Source organism: Suricata suricatta, chromosome 3 (assembly GCF_006229205.1).
Source record: "Suricata suricatta isolate VVHF042 chromosome 3, meerkat_22Aug2017_6uvM2_HiC, whole genome shotgun sequence".
Taxonomy (NCBI): domain Eukaryota; kingdom Metazoa; phylum Chordata; class Mammalia; order Carnivora; family Herpestidae; genus Suricata; species Suricata suricatta.
Window position 1 is genome coordinate 148,110,067 of NC_043702.1, and position 20,736 is coordinate 148,130,802.

Sequence of the window (20,736 nt, forward strand, 5' to 3'; positions counted from 1 at the left end):
ACTGAATAACGAAGATCACTCAACAATGCCTGCCCCTCTCTGACGGCACCGTCCCCGCGCTCCCCTCGCGACACCCAGCAGAGTCCGCGGGGCGGTCCTCACCGACGGCGCAGCCCGCCCGGCCGGCCGCGGGACCCAGAGGCTAACAGCGGCCGTCACCGCGCCGGTGCGCTCGCCTGTCGGCCCGCCAGGTGCCCCAGGCTGCTGCCGGCCGCCGAGATGCCCAGCCCGCCAGGACTCACGGCGCTGTGGCTTTGCGCCATGCTGTGCGCCTCCCGGTGCGCCGGCGTCTCCCCCCAGTCCGAACCGGCGCCCGCCGCCTGCCCGGCCCCCTGCCACTGCCAGGAGGACGGCATCATGCTGTCTGCCGACTGCTCTGAGCTTGGGCTTTCCGCCGTGCCAGGGGATCTGGACCCCCTGACGGCTTACCTGTGAGTACTGGCCCGCGCGTCCCTCCCTGCTCTTCCCTGGCCGCCCGCTAGCGCCCTGCCCGGTCTCCGGGTAGGGCACCTGCCAGGCTGGTGGCGGGAGTCGCGGGCATCCGGGGAAGGCTCGTCCCCTAACAAGTGGACTGCTGCGGGACTGAGGTGGGGCGCGGCCGTGGGAGGGGGAGAGTGTGAGACTGAAGATCAGAGCAGTGGTGAGGCTGGGCTTCCTTTGGTTTCTCAGTGGCCCCTGTCTGTGGGTTCACTGTGGGAGCTCAGACTTGGTAAGAGGTGGGTCTCTGGACCCAGGAGCTGGAGAGCCCCGGGGCTGGCCAGCCCTCCTCTTGCTGCTTTCTCCTCCAGCACAGCAGTGCCCAGGACCGTGGCTGAGGACAATGCTGACTGAATTGGTGGCAGAGGAGAGGGGAGGGGCTCCAGTGGGGTGCAGAGATCTGCTGCTGCTCTGTCTGGGCAGGGAGAGCTGAGCTGTCACGGTGAGGCTGGGTGGCCTTGGTGAGGGCATCCCAGAAGCTGGGAGAGGGGCCTTGCTCACTCTTGGCTCCTCCCAAGGGGACCCTGCCAGCACCATCTCCCTCTGCTGAGGCCTCCTGGCTCCCCAGGGGCCTCCCTGAAGTCATGTCCCAAGAGGCCGTGTTGGAGACACTAATTTGTGGGCAGGCGCCGAGGCTGAAAACCAGAGAACCATTTTTAGAGCTGAGTTGGGGTGAGATGGCGCGTGAAGGGGACCCTGTTGGGGGCAGCTGTCCTGAGGAAGGCTCAAACGAGCTTGCCCTCAGAGCCTGAGGGCTGGGGGCACTCACTGCTCCCACCTGGCCAGGAGGAGGGTGTGAGAGCACATTCCAGACCACCTAACCCCAAGGTCACCCCTGCTCTGGGGAAAGGAAACCTGCCCCCCCCCCCCCAACCCTAGCCCTGCCCGGGCTCCTTCAACTTTTCTTAAGGAGTTCAGGTGGGAATGTCTGAGACCATCTGTCTCAGGGATACGCTGCGGGGCTCCAGGACCTGGGCGCTCTGAGGAAGAGGGGCTGGGTAGTTCTCACAGGGGTCCAGCAAGTGTTTGCTGAGCTAAATGGGGTCAGGGCAGTCAGTTGTGGTGGTGTCCTGCCAGCAAGTGGAGGGTCCGAATTGCATCCCTTAATGGAGTTCCCCTCGAAGTCCTTCTGTCTTTGGTTGCATGCCCCTCTCCACTTGAAGAGACATAGGCTAGGGTCCAGGACAGGGAATGAGAGGAGAAAATAGTGTCCATATTCCAGAAGGGCAAATACTCTGAGCACCTGGGGGGCTGTGTGGGTGTCCCCGCAGCTGGCAGAGGAGGGCTGGCTCTGGTCCCCATGCCTGTTACAGCTAGGGTGGCCACACTTTTAGCCATTTTACATATTGGGGGCATATGACATTGTTTTATTGGCAGGCAGGGTTCTGCAGCTAGAATGAATTTGGGAATGGCATCTATAAGGCCTTTCTCTGGGGGAGCAGAAGGAGGGCCCCTTTCCTGGGTTGAAGGAGCCTTCCAGAGATTGGTTGCTCCAACTTCTTTCTCAGCACCTGTCTTTCCAGACAGACCCTTTTTCTGTAAGAACTTGGGGAAGGAGAGGTACAGTGTCACCTCTGGAATCCAAGCACTCCACCATCCAGGCCGATGGAGGATTTTCCGCCATCTTGTCACAGTTCCCTGCAGCCGTGAGGTCTGCATTTGGGGTCAGTGGAGGTGCTGCTTTCTGGGCTTGTCTTGCATCCCTGTGGAAATAGAGAAAGCCTCTCTATCCCAAGACTCAGATTGTACTTCAGAGAGCGGGGGAGAGGAGAAGAAGGAGATGGAGGAGGATCCTGGGACAATGTGGAGGATTTAGCAGTGGGCTGTGGCATACTGGAGGGACGTGGGAGAGAACCATGTCCCCTGCCCTGGGCGGCAGAAGGGTTCCATGTGGATGGATGGTGGAGGAAGGGGTCTCTGCTGGGGGCAGCTGGCCTGAGGGTGGCTCAGAGGAAGAGCCTTCTTTCTTTACTTCTCTGAGATCAGGCTGGTCACAAATGGCATTGAACGTGGAGCAGGCATGAGGGTTGTCATTGAGAAGAGCAAGGGCAGAGGCATTGTGAGGCTCCTTTCCTTCTTAGCAATGACAGGAAATGCCCAATCTGGCCTCCCCTCAAGGAACCCAGCTCTAGTCGAGGCTGGTGCAGATTTGCATTTGATGATGGAACCAGCAGTGCCTCTCTGTCTGGGCCCCCAAACCCTGGTTCCTTCCCAGCTCTGCCACCCACTGAGTCACTGAGCTCCTCTAAGCCTCAGGTTCATCATTTGTATATGGAAGGAAGTGGGTGGGTAACAGGGAAGATTAAATGAGATAATATGCCTGTATAAAGTCCCCAGCGCAGTGCCTGACACACAGTGGGGGTGGGGAGTGGGGAGAGGCAATGTAGAAATAGTGGCCGTTATTACAATGCCTGCTGTTGGGTGGAGATGGACACAGGCTCCCAGGATCCTTCACACAGGAGCGAAATTGAGTGCAGGGATGAGTATGGAATTCAAGGGAATGGTCTGTGGCAGGAAGAAGAGAAGTGTGTGATAGGGAGGCAACAGTGGGTGCTGGTCTTAGTCAATGCTTGGTTGTTCTAGGGGCCTAGGATCCAACCAGGTGGTTGACAGTAGGGGTGGGGGTGGGAGGGGAGTGGACACTTAAGTCTTCCTAACACGGGGTCAAGAAGGAGAAATGTAAGATTAATGCAGCTGGGTGTACAGAGCAGGCCAGAGTGTTCTTGAAGAGCCTTAGAAGGAGCCGTAGACTGAACCCTAGGAGGCATGAAGGGACTATGGGCTCCAGAAGATACATGCAGGGCCTCGACCTGCCTCAGGAAAAATTACTTCACATCTGTTTCCCCATCCTGGAAAGGCGAGAGTCTCTCCTTCTAGTCAGTTACCTCTCATGGCGCACACACCTCCACCTTCCTCCATCTTGGTTCTTGGGAACACCAGAAAGTCTTCTTTACACCCAACTGCTATCCTTTGCTTTGGAGACACCTGAGTCCAAAAATTATGAATCTTTTGGGGCCCGATGCCAGCCCTGTTTGCTCAGAGTTGGGAGGACAGACTTTAAATACCCACAGTCTTTCAGGTATCTCTCATTAAAAAAAAAAAAATCTCCTCCTGAACTGAGCCTCCATGAGCCTCACTGGGGTTTGGACCTCTTTCCTGGGTAGGGCTTGTTTTGGGAACCCATCTGGAGGAGAGGGAGCTCTGGGGCACTGAAGTCTGATATCATGTGAAGACATGATGCCTCTCGCTGTACCCCACCCCGCGCACACACACGGCGAAGGAGCAGGAGTGTCCAGACAGCAAACACTTGTCCCCAAGCAAGACAATCTGACTAGTTACTCTGAGCGCCTCGTTTTGCTCCCAAAGTCAAGCAGTATCGGGGGCTCACGGTAGGAGAAAAAACTGCCTTGGGAGACTGTAAAAGGCCCTACACTTGCAGTTACCCCTGAGTACCCCTTTCCAGTTCCCACTGTCCCTAGGGCTAACGAAGGGGCCGTCCCTCCGTGCAGCCTTAGACCATTTATTAGCCTCTTGGGACTTCACTCCCTTTAAGACTGCCCATGTTAACCACTAAGCTTATTTGAAAGGTCTGGGGTGTGTGTGTGTGTGTGTGTGTGTGTGTGTGTGTGTGTGTGTGAACTCTAGATAATTTGCATCCTCTTCATTGCTGCCTGGGTGGTGGGGGTGGGGGGAGGGCGATGTCTATGACCAGATGGGGGCGGGCTGCTGGGAGAGGACAGAGGGATGGAGAGCATAGGCAAAAGCAGGGGAAGAGTCATTAGTAGGCTGTGTGAACCCGGACCAGTCGATCTGCGACTTAGTTTCCTCATCTGTAAATGGAGCTCACCTCACAGGGCTGCTCTGTGGATTTCACTGAAGTTATGTTCGTAAAAGGTTTGGCACAGTGTGTGGCCTGTGGGAAGAGCTTACTCAGTAGCCAGTGTTGTTATTAGGGTGACCAGGGCCAAGAAGTGTTAGCCATGGAAGTCTTCCTGGAGGAGGAAGTCCTGGAGCTAGGCTTGGGAGGAGAGGAGGAGCACTGTTCTGTGAAAGAGTGGAATGGTGTGCGTGTGTGCAAGCGTGCGTGTGTGTGGGTGGGGGCATGAGAAAGAAGAGTGGCTGGTGAGGAGAGAGAAATCGGGATACTGGGAATCCAGGGGAGCTGTGGTTTTCTGCTGGCTGGTGCAGTCTTAGAGTGTCAGGGACGGGAGGGGGGCAACAGATGAAAGACCCCAGCCTACTCCCAACGTGTCCAGATGGGCCTTGCAGGGCCAGTCATGTGAGGATGCCTGACAACGTGCAGCTTCAGGGGGAGAGCCGGCCTTGGGCAGGATGTGCCCCGGAGGCGCAATGTGCCAGGTCTCATTTCTCACCTCCCCAAGTCTCCCTTTCCTAGGTCAGGCCTTGGAGCCTGAAGGGAAATGAGAAAGTTTCTCTTTCTAGTAGATTCCAAGAGCCTGAGCTTCCCCTGCCTTCCTGAAACTTGGGATTTGTGAGTTCTAATCCTCAATCCTTCAGTTGCTGTGAATGCAAGCTCCCAGACCTTTCTGGACCTCAAGGTCGACATTGAAAGCCTAGCATAGGTGAGGCAGGGAGAAATCAACTCTGAGCCTGCTCTCCTGATGCGGGATGGAAAAAGCCCCCAGGGAGAGCAGCCTGGCGGAGGTGGACTGTAGGGGAAAGGGGCAGGGAAGGGGGGAGGATCTGGACAGCACCCAGACCAGGGCAGAGAGGAGAAGGGTGAAGCAGGGGAGAGTGATTCCAGGAAACGGGCTGCCAGGCTTTCTCCAAAGCAGAGCCTGGGGGGACGGGCCCATCAGAGGGCAGTCCTGGGGGGTCGCCGGAGGAGGGTGAGTGTGTGAAGGAGCCAACACCCCAGTTCAAAGGAAAGGCAGGAAACAACCCTAGGCAAAAGAAAAAGGAAACCTCTCTGCTCTGGCAGCAGCGGGCGCTGGGCGCGGCCGGGCGGGGCGGCTGGCGGAGTAGAAGAAGGCCTGGCTCTGAACGGAGCTGGCCCCCAGCCTGCGCCCTGCTCCACCCCTCCTTCCCCCACGCCGGGGGCTCTCAACCCTGATGGCCCCACACGTGCCAAAGCCCGCTTCCCACACTGACCCGTGCCCATCAGGCAGAGAGGCAGACGGGGGGGGGGGCCCAAGGACAGGGTGCAGCGTGTGGGGCAGGGGGCCCCTGGCTCTGCGTGTGGGCTCCAGTCCCCGCCCCGCTGTCTATGGGCTGTGCCTCTTCAGACAAGTCACTTCACCTCTCCCCCCCATGAGTTTCTTCATCATGAAAATGGAAGAATGAACAGTATTTGCTTGGAAGGTTCCAGGAAGAGTGGGGAGGGAGGGGGTCCCAGGAGACCAAGAAAGTGAAGCATGGTGTCTTTCATGTTGATCCCACATTCAAATGTTGATGATTTATACTGTGTTTCTCAATCTCTTCAACTACTACTGATCCAAGAGGCCCAGAAAGAGAATCCAAGAGCCACCTGCGACAGGGTGGGGACTTAAGGTGCCAGTGTTATCTTCTACATTGCCGGCAGATGGCCAGCCCACCTCTCTCCTTCCCTCCCTCCCTGCTTCTTCTGTACTAACAGAGCCCCCTCCCATTGGCCTGCATCGAAGGGGGCCTTTCACAGAGCCAGGTCTGTTCTTGGGCTCCCAGACCCGGCGTGATGGAGGAACCACCGAGGAGGGATGCCTGAGGAGATGGGCCCTGGCCTGGCACCTGGTGGGAGACTCTCTAGGGAGGTGAAGCCATTCCTCTCCCGACTTCCAGGTCATTTCCCTCTGGAGAGCCCAGCTTCTCCCCAGAAATGGGAGTTCCGTGAGATTAGAGCCTTGTCTGGTCCAGCCCCAGGGAAGGTAGGGATGTCTGCCCTGCGACGTGCCCTAAGGGGCTGGTGAAGATTCTCCTCCGAGCTCTGGGCCCTAATGGGCTGTGTGACCTTAGGCTAGTAACTCACTCTCTTGAGTGCAGGGCCAAGGACAAGGAGTCCTACTGGCTGGGGCTTTGGGAAGGTACAAGAGACTGGGGTGGGGGAGAAATTTCCAACCCTCTTCCTCATTTTAGAACTGACTTCTTCCAGCCAAACCGAAATGGGCTCTCAGAATTGTGGGAGCCCCTTTGAGCAAACTAGTCCCTTGCTTAAAAAACGAGGTGGTCCCTAATTTCTGATGACAGTTCAGGTCTTTCCTCCCACCCTTCAGACATGGGAGAACAGGTCTCAGGAGGAGAAAAACACCCAAGAGGCCAAACTTGGGCAGGGAGCAGAGTTATTTTGGAAGCAGCAAAAGGACATGGTGGGGGGGAGAGCTATGGGGTTGGCAGTGCGCCCCCCCGGAGCTGTGCCAGAGCAGGCCACGGGCGGGCTGGCAGCGAGCAGGTGGGGGCTGGGCCCGCTGTTCAGCGACAGGGCACCTCCAGAACTGAGGGTTTTCTTTGTGCCACTCTCTTTTTCCTCCCGAGTCACAAAGAAGGCCTGTCTCTTGAATTCCCCAGGACCTGGGGGATCGAGACCCCCTCTGATTGATTGGATGACATACAGAATCTAAGGCTGAGGCCAGGAAAGCACCTTGTGCCCTGTCTGCTGCTGGGGATGCCTTCTCTGTCAATGTTTTCATTCCCTGGACTGTAGCTTTTCTTCTAGGAAGAACCCAGGTTGTCAGAAAGGTTATTCCTGGGGCCCAGATAGACATATCCAGGAAACTGTCATTGTGCTGGTGTCTCTGCCTTCACTGATCATGGGAACAGCTGACATGTGCTGCCTTTATTTGAGCACTCCCCCGGCATCATCTCTTGGAAACCCTGGGAGGGAGGTACCAGTGTTAGCCCGATCTGATGGGTGAAGAAACTGAAGCTCTTAAAAGGTGGTAAAGATCTGGCCTGAGGCCACCAGTCAGTGATTGCTGGTGGTGGGATTTCAACCCACCCTGACCACTGTAGTGCCCTGCCTCTCAGGGCGTCAGAGCTGGGGGCTTCTGAGCCCTGCGGGGCTGGGCAAGACTCTGGGCATGTTAAACTGGCAGGCTGAGCAGGCCCTTAAAGCCTATTTCCAGTTTCTTGTGTTTCTTAAGTGCCAGTGGCCTCGTTCGCCTCCCATTGGCCAGCAATGTCTCTGGGAGCTCCTCCCTGAGCTGCTTGAAGGGAAGATGCTGGGCCCCTGTGAGGCATGGGGGTAGGGATGTGAGGGAGACAGGGTACGTTGGCTCACTGTACCAGATTGTCATGGGGAGCATCTCCCAAGGACCAACAGTGAGGTCAAGAGCACTTCCAGGAGAGGGAAGACTAGGCTGGCCAAGGGAGGTCCTGGAGAGGTAGGAGAGGCCCATCCTGAGTCCTGAGGGACCAGGACATTCAGCCGGAGAGTGTGAAAGGGAAGGCCCTCCAGGAGAAGGGAATGTATGGGCCTCGAACACAGAGCACTTTGGCTTCTGTTACTTCATCATGACAGTCTTTTCTGTCTCATTTCTTGAGGCAGGATAGTCCAGAGCAGGGCTCTCAGCCTTTTCCTCCTTGGGCCACACTTAAACACACACACACACACACACACACACACACACCATGAAAAAACCCTACAGCTGATTCAAGGTGTTTAGCAGCTGGGATAAATGAACTCGGCTGCTCCCAGCCAAAGCATCTAGCCAACCCCAGACAGCATCTGGCCCCCCAGGGACCGAGACCCTCTCGGCACACCTGGAAACACTGCTGTTGAGGCAGAAGCTCGTGTTTGCAGCCTGACTGCACAGGTTCAAATCTCATCTCCGGAGCTAACTTGCTGGATGGCCCTGCCTGATTGATTCTTCACCTTGCTTAGCCTCCACTTCCTTAGCTGCAAAATGGGCGTAGGAATACCAACCTCTTTGAACGAAGTACATAATCTGGCAGAGTGCTTGGCACACAGCAAATACCCAATACATGGTAGCTCTTGTTATTACCCACCTCCCTTGGGAGAAGCACCTGGAAGGAGAAACTGAGGTAGGCACAAAGTGGCTCTGTGTCTCACTTAGGCGACTCTGTCATCCTAGGGCTTTGCTGGGAATGAGACCCAGAGGGTTGGTTCTAGAACACAGTTCTCTGCATCCTCTCCTCCACTGTACCCTCCCCTTTGCCCTTGGAGGTGCTGGAGGAGGCAGAGTGTCCCTGAGAGGGTCCAGACAGGCACATGGGAGGAGGGTGCTCAGTGCCTTCCATTGCATGGTGTCAGGGATTTGGACAAGGTCCCTAGGCTCAAAGCCAAGGCAGAAGGACCACTGAAGGGGGGCGAGGGCCGCAGTGGTGATGCACACAAAGTGGCATCACCGCCCCCCATCTATCACCCAATACATTGCTGGGGTCAGCACAGGGCAGGGAGGGGCGTGCTCGAGAATGTCGGGTTTATTCCACTTCCCTGCGTGGTTTGCAAGTCTGAATTGTCCCTCGACCTGAGTTACCATTGACTCCTGGGCAACAGGCCAAAGGCAGCAGCCGCTCAGGGGCTCTTAGCACCTCCTGTAGGAAGGAAGTCTTCCCAGGTTGACCCAGCCTGAGGATTCTTTTCTCCAGGTCTCTGGGTCTCTCCCAATTTGCTTCATGTTCATTCGCATAGAGGACTGTGCCGGGCAGTGGGGCTGTCTCGGTGGTAGAGTGCATTTAAGCCCCATCTAAGCACCATGGCCATGGAGCACTGTCCGGATTCCGATAATACCTCTCACCCCAGCTCCTACTGCGGTCTCCCCATCCCTTTTGTTAATGGTCAGTGATAATGCTGCTCAAAGGTTCAAGCTGCGTGGGGAGCAGACATTCATTTGTTCACTTAGCAGGATGTGGGCTGAATATCTGCTGTCGGAGAGAGCGCCCTGCTGGAGGCTTTCTCCTGCATCCACCCTTGTGGGGCTGGTCCTCCTTCCTCCCCTTTCAGACGTGGGTGGGGTGGGCTGTGCAAGGGTGTGGGAGGAACACCCAGAGAAGAGGTAGAGCCAAGGTTGAAGGTAGGCTTGGGGGCTCCAAAGCCCATGCTCTTTCCTCTGCCCGAGGGCTCAGAGAAGAAGATAAGACAGGCACAAAAATAACTTGTGACACTTTTCAGGGAGTGAGGCGTGCACCAGAAGGGTCCAGATAAGGAACAGTGGCAGGCGCACAGAGGAAGGAAGGCTCATGTTTAACTGATGCCATCGATGCAGAAACCCCTGGAGAGGCAGTTGTGCAAGGGGAAAACCACAGGAGTGGGCGTTAAAAGCTCTAGATTGACACTCATTTGCAAAACGGAATAATCATCTCTCCCGGATGAAGTGGGACCTTAAGCAAGGTCCTGCCTGGAAGAGTGCTTAGCACATAGAGGATGTTATTTCCCCTGCTGTGGAAATGTCAAGGAGGACTGCGTACCTGTGTGTGTTTATGGGGTGCATGTGTCCATCTGTCTGTCCACCTGGCAAAGACTGTCTGCCTCATCAGATTCAGGGTGCCTTGAGGGCCGGAGCCATGTCTGTTTGCATTAGCAGTTGGAGCTCCCAGGGGAAGAAAGGCTGTACCTCAGTCTGCAGACTGGGAGCCTGAAGGGCAGGATCTGTGCTTCTGGTTCCCTTCCACTTAGGTCCACATCACATCTCCCCTTCAAATTCAAGGGCACATGCGCACACACAGACACACACAGACACACAAGACACACACACACTAGTACCGCCCCCTACCTGCAGGGGGCGCTCCGAACAGGGCGACGAACAATACAGGAATATGCATATGCATTCAGTCTTTCTCCCTCCCCCTTAGCTCTGGATCTGGGGCAGCGCAGGGCCGGGGTCCGAGGATGGGGAGGTGGATCGAGTGTCCAGGGACTGCGAAGACGGAGGCAGGAAGGGACCGTAAATTAATCCCCTGCCTTTGGTGGACAGAGCCGATTAGGAGGCTGGGAGGAGACAAGAAAGGAAGGGGGCTATTGTCTCGGACAAAAGCAATAGAAAACGAGAATTGGGACAGGGCCTGGGCTCCCCGCCCTCACTTACCTGGGGGCAGACCCAGGAGAGTCCTGAGCGGGGAGCCAGCTGGCTTCTCAGACCAGACTGGACCACGGCTCACCCAAACAGCAGGCTTGCACTTGTGAACTGGGTGACTTGGGCGGACCCCTTAAACCAGGGCCCACTTTACAGACATGTCCCCTCTGTGGTCACACAGGCCCCCTGTCTGGGCTCACACTTTGCTATCACCACCTTACAGTTCATAATCATTTTGTAACAAGCAGCCTCACATTTTTATTTTGCACTGGGTCCTTTAAACTGTTCTGCACTGACCCTCTCTGAGCTTTCTATTTCTGGTGCATAGGATGAGGGATCTCTTGACCCGCCTCTCTATCCAAATGGTCATGAATTCAGACGAGGCCCCTTCTCTGTGCTCTGTGCTCTGATTCCTAACATGCCAGATACAGGTCTTCTGTTCTCACAGACATGAAGGACGTGGGGTGAAGGCAGGCATGGGTGGGAGGAGGGGCCGCCTGAGGGATGCCACAGGGTAGAAGAGGCAGCCTCTGTCCAGAGCCACCTGAGGTGGCCTTGGGGCTGGAAAGGACACTGGGCATCACTGAGCTGAGGACAATCTTTGGCCTAAGCTTGGCATCTGCAGGGGGCAAGGGTTAGGGGCTGCCCTGTGCGGAGAGGAAGCATAGGGTCCACCTGCATCTCGGTGTGTCTATCAATGAGTCACTTCTCAGACTCTGGGGGGAGCAAGCCTGTTGTTTGAAATCGGAAGTCCTCTGAGTGTGTTGCACCCCTTTCCAGTTTTTCTTAGTTAAAAATTTTTTGAATGTTTATTTTTGAGAGAGAGAGACAGAGACAGAACATGAGTGCAAGAGGGGTGGAGGGAGGGAGACACAGAATCCAAAACAGGCTCCAGGCTCTGAGCTGTCTGCACAGAGCCTGACATGGGGCTCGAACCCACAAACTGTCAGATCATGACCTGAGCCAAAGTTGGACTCTTCATCAACTGAGCCACCCTGGCACCCCCAGTTTTTCATAGTTTAGTAGAGTGGTTAAGTGTATGAGTTCTGCAAGCACCTCTCTAGGGCTCAGACCCTGCCTCTGCTTTTTACCAGTCTTTGGGGGGCAGATTTACTCTTTGGTGCCTTGGTTTCCTCACCTGTACATGATACAGATGGTGGCGATACCCACCTCACAGGGCTCTTGGGAGGGTTGAATGAGTTAATAGATGGAGTGTGCTTAGAACAGTGTCTGATGCATATAGTAACCTTGATGGGTGTGAACTATTATTATTCATTTATTCAACTGACAAACGTTTATGGAGTGTGTGCTCCCTGGCAGGGCAGCTGTGATCCGCACCCGTGTTATGTTAACAGTCTCCATCTGGCAGCCATAGTGGCTGGTCCAGCGGGGGAGACAAAGATTTAGTGCCACCCGTGTAAGTCCCTCTTGGGAAATGCTCCCACCCACCTGCAGTGCCCTGCTTTCCCCTCCCCCAGGTCTCCCACCCTTCTGCTGTGGTTTTTCTTCCTACCAGGCAGTGAGGAGCTGCACGTTCTGGAAGAATGGGGGTGTGTCAAGAGCTCCCCTCCTCCAATTTTGTCTGAAACTCCCCTGCCCCCTGCCCACTCATAGCTGTAGGTCTGCTCTCTGTTCAGAGGAGTTGGAATCAGGAGACCTGGGCTAGAATTCTGTCTCGGCCACCAACTTGCTGAGCGCCTTTGGACAAGTCCTCTGATCTCTTTGCCTGTTTCCTGCTGGGTTGGCAGTCCCTGATCCTAGGACATCATAGAGACAAGTGATCATGTATAAATGAAGAGGCAGAAGGAAGAGAGGGAGAGAAGGAGCACAAGGGAAGCCATGTTGAGACTGTGGGATGAGGAAGGTGCCAGGGTCCCGGGAGATTTGCAGTTTCACTCAGTGAGACTTGAGATCCCAGGGGCTGGGACAAGGCATGGCCATCACCAGCACCTCCAGGGCTGCGTGCCCAGCCAGAACAAGGCCCCCCATTAACTATGTGCAGCCAGCGGAAAGAGGAATGCCCACCCCCCCGCCAGCCGACGCCACGCCAACCCTCGTGTCGTTGCTGGCTCTCCTGATCTGAATGCAGGAGCCCAGGGTGCCGCCCCCCCCCTGCCTGCCCTGCCTCTACCTGCCAGAAAGTATTAGCCTCACCCTCCAGATTGGCATGGGGGTGCAAAGGCACCATGCTGCGGGGCCCGGGGGACCTGCTGGGGGTGGGGCTTGGGGTCAGGAAATACCTGGGCTAACCCCTAGAACCCTGGTGTGCCCAGTGCTGATGGACAGCCCAGGGCCTGTAGGGGGGCCGGAGGCAAAGAGTGTAGTAAAAGGAAGAGGCTTGTCCCGGGAGCCCTTCTGAAGTTTTGCTGCAGCCCCCAGCCCTTAACCTCAGCTGGAAACCACGCCCCTTGAACAGACCAAGTCCTTTACCATTCTACCATTTGTTCAGTGTTGCCCCTCAAAAATGTGATCATTGGGAAGTTCTTCCCGGTGTCCCTCCTCCTTCCTGCTCTACAATCTCTGAGTTTCCTTCCTGTTTTGGTCAGAGGGGAGAGAGCCAGCAGCTACCCCTGCTTTGTTAGTCTCAAAGACACTGGTGGGTGGGCTGGGTTTCACTTCGATTTCGACAAGAGGAAGTGAGATGGAGGCAACCTCAGAAGCAAGAGATGAGGCAGTGGCCCCAGGGATCCCAGAGGGGCTGCTGAGGCGGCCGAAGGTCTCTGCCGGCCCCTCCAGGGGGACCGCACAACACCCTGGGCTGCAGCCAGCCTGCTCAGTGCCCCTGTGCCCCCATCGTGTGGGCAGGGGGCAAAACTGATGAAAGAAGCCAGGGCCAGATTTTGGCCTCTGCTTGGCCTCTTGGCCAGGCCACAACTGGACATGTCTGTGAGTCAGTCTGATCAATACTTAGCAAAAAAGTGATTGAAAAACCATATTTAAGGGGCTCCTTAAAGAAGACATACACTGTCTAGTCCCTCGGATCTCCCAAGCCTTTTTACTCGAAGTACGGGCTTCAGACCAGCAATATCAGCACTGAGAACTGCGAGAGTGCGCAAGAGCTCGGGCCCTACCCCAGATCCACAGAGTCAGAATCTGCATTCCAGAGTGTGCCAGGCACTGCCCTCAACTGTATCTTTGCAATAAGTCAGACCGTCAGCTCTGTCTCTGGCCAGCCACACTCCCCCCACCCTCCCAGCCAGAATTGCTTTAACCTCATTGGTACTTAGGTGAGGCACCCTTGGCTTGTGTCTAGGGCAATAAGAAAGAGCCCCTAGGACATTGCTGTGAGTTACCGTGAGGATGTGGTTAAGAAGTGGGTCCGGACAAGAAGCCTGCAGCTCCGGGGGGACAGTCTTTGGAGAAAGCCAGGGAAACATCTAAGACTGAGATGTCTCTTCTTCAGGAAAACCTTCCCTAATCCCTCAACCTGGGAGAGGGCTCCTCGTGTGTCCTGCTCTGCCCCAGGGCTCGTCCCCCTGGGTTCTAACTCCTGTCTACTTGTCTGTTTCCCAAACCAGACTGGGTACCCCCAGGAAAGCAGGGTCCAAGCCGTCAATGCTCCCTGGCATAAGCCCCTTGCACATAGGTGCTCAAAAATATAGGTGGAATGAGTGAAGAAAAGAATGAATGGATGAATAAGCTAGAGGCAGGAGGCACAGAGCAGAAACCAGCCTGGGCTGAAGCAGGTGTGCTCACCAGAGAGAGTGCCGGGAGGGAGGGCCACCCCCTTCAGACCTGCTGATGGCACTAACCTGGCTTCTGCACAGGCCAGAGGTGTGGCATCCAACCCAGACGGCTGCGGTGAGCACGGAGCCGTCCTGGGGAGCCTCTTAAGCTGCCAGTTAGCCGCTCGTGGCCAGGCTTGGGTTTCATTAGAGTGAGGCATCTGTTCTATAAACCCTTCTCCTTAGAAGCTCTTGCCTTTCCTATTCATTCTCCTTACTATTTTTTTTCTCTGAAAGAACACTTCTTTTGAAAATTTCCATCCAGTTTCAAACAAGCTAAGACGAACAAAAGTATGTGCCTGCCCCTGGGCTTGGATGGAGAGAGGGTTCCAGAAGCTGGAGGCTGCTGGTTCTTCCATCTCCATTGCGTTACCCAGCTCTCGTCCAGGCTCTGAAGGCCCAAGATGAGTAAGCCCTGTGGTCTGCATTAAGAGAGGTCTCAGGCTGGTGGGTCAGAAAGTTACCACCTTCGAAGTGCTTGGGTGAGGATATGCACAGGCTGGTTAGGGGTGGGGGTTCTCAGGAGATGAGGGGCAGCAGTGGAGAGGAATGTGTCCCATCATGGAATCCAATGGTGATCCAGGCTGCTGGGATTAATGGCCGGGGAACTCTGGGAGGGAAGTGTGAGAACACCAAAGCCCTTGGCCATGCCAACAAATGTCACTAAGTGTTTATTGAGCACCTACTATGTCCCAGAGCCTGTGCAGTGTACTAGAGGTACACAGATGAAAATGAGCTATGGAACTAAAGTTCCAATTTAAATTCAATGAGGTAGAAAGTTGAGAAGTGTAGACAAGACGCCATGGGAACCCAGAGGGAACTCTTAGCCAGGGTTAGAGCTGGAAGCTTTAGCCAGCTTGAGGTTCAAGGAAGAGTTTTTTTCAGAATAAGTCTCCTTTTTAAAAAAATTTGTTTATTTATTTTTGAGAGGGACAGAACACAATTGGGGAAGGGGCAGAGAGAGGGAGACACAGAATCCAAAGCAGGCTCCAGGCTCTGAGCCATCAGCACAGAACTCGATGCGGGCCTCAAACCCACAAACTGCGAGATCATAACCTGAGCCAAAGCTGGATGCTTAAACAACTGAGCCACCCAGGCACCCCTAGTCTCCTTTTTTTTTAAACTAAGTTTTTATTTAAGAAAAACATGCATGGCAAAAAAGACTACCTATCACCTGATAAATATTTACAAGCTGAACACACTGGCATCATCAGCACCCAGAACAAGAAACAGAACGTCCACAGCTTTCTAGAAGTACTCCACCTGCCACGCCTTCTTCTAGTCACTACCTGCCCCCGCAAGGGTAACCGCTGTCATGATTTCTAACAACATAGGTACCTTCTGCCTGTGTTTTGCACGTTATATAAACAGAGCGCTATTTTATGTCTGGCTTCTTTCCCTCACGACGTTTGAAGATTTGCCCACACTGTTGCTTGCAGCCATTGCCCACTCACGCTCATGTGCCACGTGTACTCACTTTGGGAGAATGCGACACAGTCCTCCCATTCTACTGTTGATGGGCGCTGGACACGTCCTGGTTTGGGGGCATTATGGATCTCTCTGCCATGGGTGGTTTTGTCCGGGCATTGGTGAGCATATGCATGTGTTTCTGTTGGTTGTACACCTGGGTGTGGAAGTGCTGGGTCGCAGATCCCGGGCTGGGGTCTCCAGGGTGAGGATGAATTTCCTAGGCAAGGTGCAGGATGGGTACCGGCTTGGTCTGCGGCACCGGGAGGGAGGCCAGTGGCAGAGAGTGAGGAGAGGGATGGGGCAGGGGGAGGCCACAGCAGGGCCACAAGGACCAGCCGTATACTGAGACCCTTCTGACTACCTTGTATGCTTTCAAGTGGCTCCCATTACAAATTACCATCAACTGGGTGGTTTAAAACAGCAGAAATGAAGTCTTTCGTGTGCCGGAGGCCAGAAGCCCAGAGTCCAGGGGCCAGCAGCACTGCACTCACTACAGAGGCTTTAGGGGACAATCCACCACACCCCTCTTCTAACTTGTGCTGGTTGCCAGCTTCCTGGGCTTGTGGCCACATCTCTGCCATCTCTGCCTCTGTCTCCACATCCCCTTCTTCTCTGTGCATGTCTTTTAAGGGGCACTCGTCAAGGGCCCATTCAAATAATCTCATTGCATGATCTTTCTCTTAATTACACCTTCGAGGACCCTTTTCCTAACTAAGTATGGTCACACTGGATGGCCACATTGGATCCAGGCATTAGGACACAGACATCTTTAGGTGGGGGGCGCCATGCAGCCTAATGTACCATCCCCCACTGCCATCCTCAGCGTCCTGGCCCAGTTCCCCTCTTTGGGAAGCTCTCAGGCCCGTTTCTAATGGCTACACCTGTCCCTGCTGGCCACCGCAGGCCAGGTTTCCTCCTGATCCTCAGGCACTTGTGAATCTTCCAGCACTAATGTTCAAGGCTCTGTCCAGCTGCTCCTGTGGTCCTGCATCTCTCCCCAGGCTGTGGTGTCCTCCCTGTCTGTACACACTGGCATGCATATGCTTCCTCCCATGCTCAGGGAGGCCGTGCACACAAGGGCACTAGGAACAGGGAACTGAGGCTGAAGCCGTCTTTGTGGCAGGGTCTGGGCCAGCCCAGGGCACCATGCCCATGGCTGTCCAGTGGCCAGCCCTTCTCCACATCCCCTCTCGCTGACATCACCACCTCAGAGGGAATCCAGCTATTACCTTGTCTCAGGGCTTCCGTGGTAGTCCCGGTCACACACACACACACACACACACACACACACACACACACACGGAGGCGGGAGGAGCTTGAGGGAAGGGGAAGGAAACCAGCCCTTTGCTCTTCCTTGGAGGAGGCCTGGAAGCCAGGAATGCCTTTGGCTGGGGACCCTGGCCAGAGATCAGGAGATCAAAGGATGCGAAGATCAGGGCTGGGGCAGGTGGCACTCACTTGGAAACATCTGAGAGACGCAGCAGCTGGTGCCTCCTAAGGGCAGGGCTGACCCAGAATGCCCTCCCCTCCCTCCCCTCAGCCTCCCTGCCCCATTTCCGTTGTGACCTTCCTGTGCCTCTCCTCCAGGAGGAAGGCCTCTGGAGGTTGAAAGCAGGAGAGGGGAGGGCTGCTAATGAGCATCCATGCCACTCGGTAGGCACAGCCACTGCCCCCGACACACAAGGATTCTCTCATGTAACCCCCACAATTCTGGGAAGAGGAGCCATTGCATAACACGTTAGGGGTGCAGAAACTAAAGCTCAAAGAGGAAAGGTAACCTGCTCAATGTCAAGCAACTGGTAAGTGCTAGGGCCAAGATACAAACTCAGGCAGGCTGACATCACAGCCCACAAACTAGTACACGTAATGGAAGGTGCAGAACTCTGTTCAGTCCAACCGCAGCGTGAGGGAGTGAGGCGAGACTTCAAGAGGGACTTCTTGCTAGGCGGGGATGGTAGACCTAGATCTTCATCTAGTCCTTCCACAAGTCTGATGAACCCAAGAGGGAGGGAGTTGGAGAAGAGAGTAGGTTGTTAGGGCACCAGCCAGAAGGTAGGATGGAGGCAGTAGGACCAGAGAGAATCGGCGAGGAGGAGGCAGGAGTCCCTCTGGGGACAAGGCATGTGAGACCTCAGGGGCCTGAGGGAGCTCAGGAAAGCAGGATTCCAGCCCTCACCCCCCACACTATTGCCAACTGGGTGAGCAACAGCAAAGTGAGGCACACCACCCCAGGTGGGCTTGAAAGAAGGGAGCTGAGTTCCGGAAAGTTCCACTTGTCTTTGCAAATGCTAGGAGTGAGGCTCAGAACAAGACATTAGGTAATGGGTGGGGGCTTCCTGGGCCAGCCCTAATCCCTCTGCATTGTTCCTGGACCTGTGGCCCCGACCCTGCTCCCCAGCCTTTCAGCCCTGGGTTGAGCGGTGCACCACGCCTCCAGCCGCCAGTGCCCACAGGGACCGAGCTGTCCTGGAGCTGTGGGCTGTGTGCTGTGCACACCAGCTCCTGTGTGCAGCTGGGTTCAACAGAGCAAACTGGCCAGGCATTGGCTTTGCACTTACTAACTGTGTGAGTAGACATGAAGTAACTTGATATTTCCCAGTCTTCATTTCTTCATTTAAAATGCGAATAAATAATGCTTTACTCCCTGGCTTGATAAAAGGATTAAATTAAATGAGACCAAGGGTGTGCCAGAGCTCTATAAACTTTGAGAGGTATTCAAATGGAGGGGAGCTGGAGAGGCAGAGTGGAGTTGGATATGATATGGGACTTTGGCATCAGAGGGACCTTGATTTTGCTGAGTCTCATCTGTAAAATGGGTCTGTAAAGCCTTTAGTACAGTGTCTGTCCCAGCCAAGGTAGCTCTTATTATATACTCTGAGCTTCCAGCTTCTGCTCTTTCCCACTAGATTCAAGCTAAAGCTTGAATTCCAATTTCTAACACCTTCTGGCTAGGGTCTTGCTGCTGCCCCTGGCTGGGGTGGGGGTAGGTGGCAATTGGGTGTTCCTTCATGTGTCTGTCCCTGGAGGTAAGTAGAGTTGCTAGGTTGGGAAGAGAGGAAAGCTTCCATTTGGGATGTGAGGCTGGAGTGGGGCGTGGTGGGGGCGGAGGGAACATGATTCTGAATAGAGGGGCCTTTCCTCTGTTTTCTAGCCCCAGACACACCCTGCCCCTTTATCCTGTGAAATAAAGGCTAAAGGCAGCAGGACCTCAGCTAAACAAAAAGGACTCAGGGCTGCAGACAAAGCGACTCTGTGTCTCACCCTCCGGTGGCCCTAGTCCTTCCCACCTGTGCCCCCTCAGCTCCCTACCCCACCCAGCCCTTCTCCTGGGGCTCCTGGGGAGGAGCTCAGGGATGTCCCAGTCTGAGGAGGGACACATAGTTCTTCCCCTTGGGGAGGTCTTATCCGACGGGATGTCACAGTCCTCTCTAAGGTGCTTCCGGTCTGATAGGGCAGACAGAAGTCACACCCATACACCTCCACACACAGAAATGATGCCCTTCTCGATGGAGCTGGAGATCAGAATCAGGGCCAGAAAAGATGCTGGCAGGTCAGTGGAGACCAGAGCTTGACCTGATTAAAGTGGACATGTCAAAGGCATAGCCACTGCTGCCTTCCCTTGCTGACCTTATTCTCTTTCCTCCTGCTGCACATCTGTCTCATGTACCTCTTCAGTCTTTGTGGCCAGGGTCTGTCTGTGACATGTTCACCCATCCTTTGCTGCATAGAAAATGGACCTTGAAGTTGGTGGTGGTGTGCGTGTGGTGTGTGTGGTGTGTGGTGTGGTGTGTGTCTGTCTGTCTGTGTGTGTGTATGTGTGTGTATCTGTGTGATAAGCCCAGGTAACTGGGAGCCATGGAGGATCTCCCAGCCTGTGTGGGAGACCAGGCACATGAATGAACAATCTGAAACCAGGAGACGACAGTTTGTAGTCTAGGACAGGATTGTGTGGCCCAACTCTGTGACTGAACCTTCAGAGCCCGGAGTCAAAAGACGATACAAATTAGTCTGAGGAGGCTCAGTGACATTCCAGCCGCTCGGTCCTAGCACTTGTCACTCAGGCTTGTAATTGTCCACTCTTTTGTCATTGCCCCAACCGGACTGGGTTTTTCAAGGGGAGGCATCATACATTGGCCTCCTTTCTGTGCCATCAGAATTTGGGGAGACCGACACCATACAGATGAAATATCGTCATACCCAGGAACGACATTTCTTGACTTCTGTGATTCTTTTAACCCAAGGCTAAAACTAAAACCAAAAACCAAACAAACAAGAAAACCATTCTACTTTTCTCTCACCTACTTCTAAGAACGTCTGCTTCCCAGGGCGCCTGGGTAGCTCAGTCAGTTAAGTATCTGACTTTGACTCAGGTCATGATCTCACAGTCATGGGTTTGAGCTTTGCATCAGGCTCTGTGCTAACAGCTAGCTCAGAGCTTGGACCCAGCTTCGGATTCAGTGTCTCCCTCTCTTTCTGTTCCTCCCCAGCTTGCACGCCATCTCTCTCTCTCTCTCTCTTAAAAATAAACATTAAAAAAAAGTCTCCTTCCCTTGCCCTTATCCCTCCCTGCCTTACCTGAATTAATTGGGTCACCTGACAATGATGGTCTGGGTTTCCTGGTTCAGTCTGACTTGAGCAAGCCTTGCTGTTGCTTAGTAACCAACCACAGGGGACCTTCTGTCCCCTTATAAATGAGCCCCAAGTCCAGGTGCCAGGATCTCCCCGTCCGTCTCTCCAGCTTCTCTCTTACTGTCCATGACTCCCCTCTGTTCCACGCCCTCCTGCCAGGCTGGAAGGCCTGGCTGTTTTAAACAAGGGAGCCAGTACATGACATAATGAAGCAATAGCCCTTTTATTTAAATATACAACACTTTTCTCACTTTGTGCAAAGCCTAAGAAAATGTGCTGTGCTGTCATGTGTAGGAAGACAGATACATCTTGTCCTGATTGGAGTACACTCCCTTGTTTGGAAACCTGGGGAAATTACAAAAATCCAAGAGAACTTTGTGTCAACTAGTGTGCTTAGAATCTCCAAGAAGACAGCAAGCACCACGTCATCTCTGATAAGGAAGTGCCATCTAGGGGAATCAATGGGG

General features: G+C 54.6%; 1 protein-coding gene across 1 annotated transcript in view; it reads left to right on the forward strand.

The window, feature by feature from the left end:
* The first annotated feature begins 96 nt into the window (after positions 1–96).
* Positions 97–20,736, forward strand: part of LGR6 (leucine rich repeat containing G protein-coupled receptor 6) — a 121,919-nt gene continuing 101,279 nt past the window's right edge. Inside the window, exon 1 of the mRNA XM_029933148.1 lies at positions 97–431. Coding sequence (XP_029789008.1) covers positions 220–431 — 212 coding nt within the window. The 5' untranslated portion in view covers positions 97–219. The remainder of the gene's footprint in view (positions 432–20,736) is intronic.